At 41.6% G+C, this 2,917-nt stretch overlaps 1 protein-coding gene across 1 annotated transcript; it reads left to right on the forward strand.

The window, feature by feature from the left end:
• The first annotated feature begins 644 nt into the window (after positions 1-644).
• LOC101518063 (olfactory receptor 5G9) lies at positions 645-1,589 on the forward strand. Its single transcript, XM_004585307.2, has one exon. It carries the CDS (start codon positions 645-647, stop codon positions 1,587-1,589), a length of 945 nt encoding a protein of 314 aa, XP_004585364.2.
• Positions 1,590-2,917: the final 1,328 nt, after the last annotated feature.

A 2,917-nucleotide genomic window follows, 5' to 3' on the forward strand; every position in this document is an offset into this window, starting at 1 on the left:
AAGACACTGTTTTTCTTTTTAATGTGTTTTTTCTCTTAATTTGTAAAAGTAGTGAAAACTTTTGTAAGTTGTCTATTGTCAAATTATTTCTTAAGCTCAGATTTTCAAACATATCACATTACTCTTTAGAACAATTATATATCTGACCTGCTAGCACTTTATTAAACTTTAAAAATAGTATTTAGAAATAAATTCCATGATTTTTTCTTATTCATTTTGTTACGAGTCTAAGAACTTACAATTGGGACCTGGAGTGATAGCCTAGTGGCTAATGTTCTCTCCTTGCACAACCCGGGATCCCATATGGGCATTGGTTTTAATCCCAGCAACTCCACTTCCCATCCAGCTCCCTGTTTGTGGCCTGGGAAAGCAGTAGAGGAAATCCCAAAGCCCTGAGTCCCTGTACCTGCTTGGGAGTCCTAGAAGAGGCTTCTGGCTCCTGGCTCCTGGCTTCAGATTGGCTCAGCTCTGGCTGTTGAGGCCGCTTGGGGAGTGAATCATCGGATGGAAGATCTTCCCCTCTGTCTTTCCTTCTCTCTGTATATCCGCCTTTCCAATAAAAATAAATTAAAAAAGAAGAAGAACTTACAATTGAATGTGGTAATAATTCTCTGTTTTCCTGACTGTAGAGATCCAAATGACCCATGGCGGATAAGAACTCCACAAGGATCACAGAGTTCATCTTCATCGGTTTAAAGTGCCACCCTCAGCTCCAGGTCTTCCTGTTCTTGCTCTTTCTCCTCTTCTACCTCATTACGATGACAGGAAACTTGGGCATGATCCTCCTCATCCGGATCGATTCCCACCTCCACACGCCCATGTACTTCTTCCTCAGCCACCTGTCCTTCGTGGACGTCTGCTTCTCCTCGGTGGTGGGCCCCAAGATGCTCACCGACTTCTTTGCTGAAAGAAAAGCCATCTCTTTCCTGGGGTGTGCCTTACAGCAGTGGTTCTTTGGGTTCTTTGTGGCCATCGAGTGCCTTCTCCTAGCGTCCATGGCCTACGACCGCTATGTCGCCATCTGTAACCCATTGCTGTACTCAGTGGCGATGTCCCACAGACTCTGTGTTCAGCTGGTGGCTGGACCCTATGCTGCTGGCTTTCTCAATACCATGACTCACACAACAGCTGCTTTCCGACTTCCTTTTTGCCGCTCCAATATTATCAATCACTTCTTTTGTGACATGTCTCCCTTACTTTCTCTTGTATGTGCCGACATCCGGATCAACAAATTACTGGTTTTCATTGTGGCTGGAGCTGTGCTCATTGTCAGTAGCCTAACCATCATAATCTCCTACTTCTATATCCTCATTGCCATCCTGAGGATCCGCTCCGCTGCAGGAAGACGTAAAGCTTTTTCCACCTGCTCGTCACACCTCACAGCGGTTTCCATCCTGTATGGGACTCTTTTTTTTATCTATGTGCGACCAAGTGCAATTTCTTCTCTGGACCTCAATAAAGTGGTGTCTGTGTTCTACACAGCGGTGATTCCCATGTTGAATCCTCTCATCTACAGCTTAAGAAATAAAGAAGTGAAGGCTGCCATGGGTAGGACAATCACCAGGAGCAAATTTTTCATCAAAAGTTAGATTCTCATCAAGAAAATGAGTAAATAAAAGAAAAGCTTCCTTGTATGGATAAACCTAGGTCATCAATAGTTATTAAATTATTTGCAGAATTGGAATGTTAACATCTGTTCATGCTTTCATGTGATTTTCTTATCTATTTTTAAATTTCCGCTTCACCATATTCTTATGTATTGTGAAATTTCCTAGTCACCTAAGCATCTGGGAACATGAATAAGTCTAGTCATGGTTAGAACCTCCTGGAGGCAAATACTATAACAATCCTTGGAGGAACAGAAATATCCTCAACTTTTAAACTGAAAGAATTTTTTATATCACGTTATTTTCCCCTTGTGTCCATTTTGTTTATTTTTCTAGTCTAAAAAATAAATGTCATAACTGTTGTAGAAAATGGAACATTTAGGTAAGCAAAAAAGGAAGAAAAATAAAATTAAACACCCCATTATTTAGTTTTCTAATTTTATCCAACTTTTGTGAGTTGTAACTATTGCTTTATTATTTGGCATAGAAATTGGAAATAAAGTATAAAAAAAGATGGATGGAAATGGAAAAATTTTAGTAGTTCTGAGGTTGTGGATACTGAGGGGTCAAAGGTAAATGAAAATATAAAAAAAATAGATAGGAAAGATAGGAAATAGTTGTCTTTCTTGCACTTTCCATGTAACAAAGGATACATAGATGAAGCTGACAAGCACAAAGCCTGGTCAGACTCCTCTGAGTAAGGCTCCAGGGACAGACGAGGGTGTGGCTTTAGTGTAAACATCTGCCCAGGTGGATTTCCTGGTGAGAATCTTGCAAAATCAAGCTTGTGATCAGGCAACAAGGATGGAAATTGGAACCTGCTTTGAGCATTGAACTTATTCAAAAGGTGACACTTTACAGGGTGGGTAGAAGTGGGCAGGGGCTGGGCAGGGAACTGGAGAAGATGCAGAGACAGACCTGGAACAGGAATAATCATGGAGAGAGAGAGAGAGAGAGAGAGAGAGAGAGAGAGAGAGAGAGAGAGAGAGAGAATGCAGGGAGACATCAATGATGCTGACAGGATGTTATTGAGAAGAATTGCTGTTTTAGCTCAGAAAGTTCTTCTCTTTTCCTTACACTATTCAGTTTTGACACAAGATGCAAGATGCTATCCTAGAAGTAAATGTGTTTGGTGTTAATGGTGAAAAAAAGATGATTCCTCACCCCCTTTTTATGAAGAGCAAATGATGAAGATTTAGACTACGCTCTCCAGAAAGTGTTGAACGGAGATCCCTACTGTGTCCGCGCTCTGCATCCCTCGGGGACTCGGCGCTGTGCAGCCGCCATGTTCCGCAGATGCTGTGTCACAC

This window comes from Ochotona princeps, chromosome 4, assembly GCF_030435755.1.
Source record: "Ochotona princeps isolate mOchPri1 chromosome 4, mOchPri1.hap1, whole genome shotgun sequence".
Classification (NCBI taxonomy): Eukaryota; Metazoa; Chordata; class Mammalia; order Lagomorpha; family Ochotonidae; genus Ochotona; species Ochotona princeps.

Bases quoted from the DNA above. Each gene is read 5' to 3' on its own strand.
- LOC101518063 (XM_004585307.2), top strand. From the start codon at position 645: ATGGCGGATAAGAACTCCACAAGGATCACAGAGTTCATCTTCATCGGT.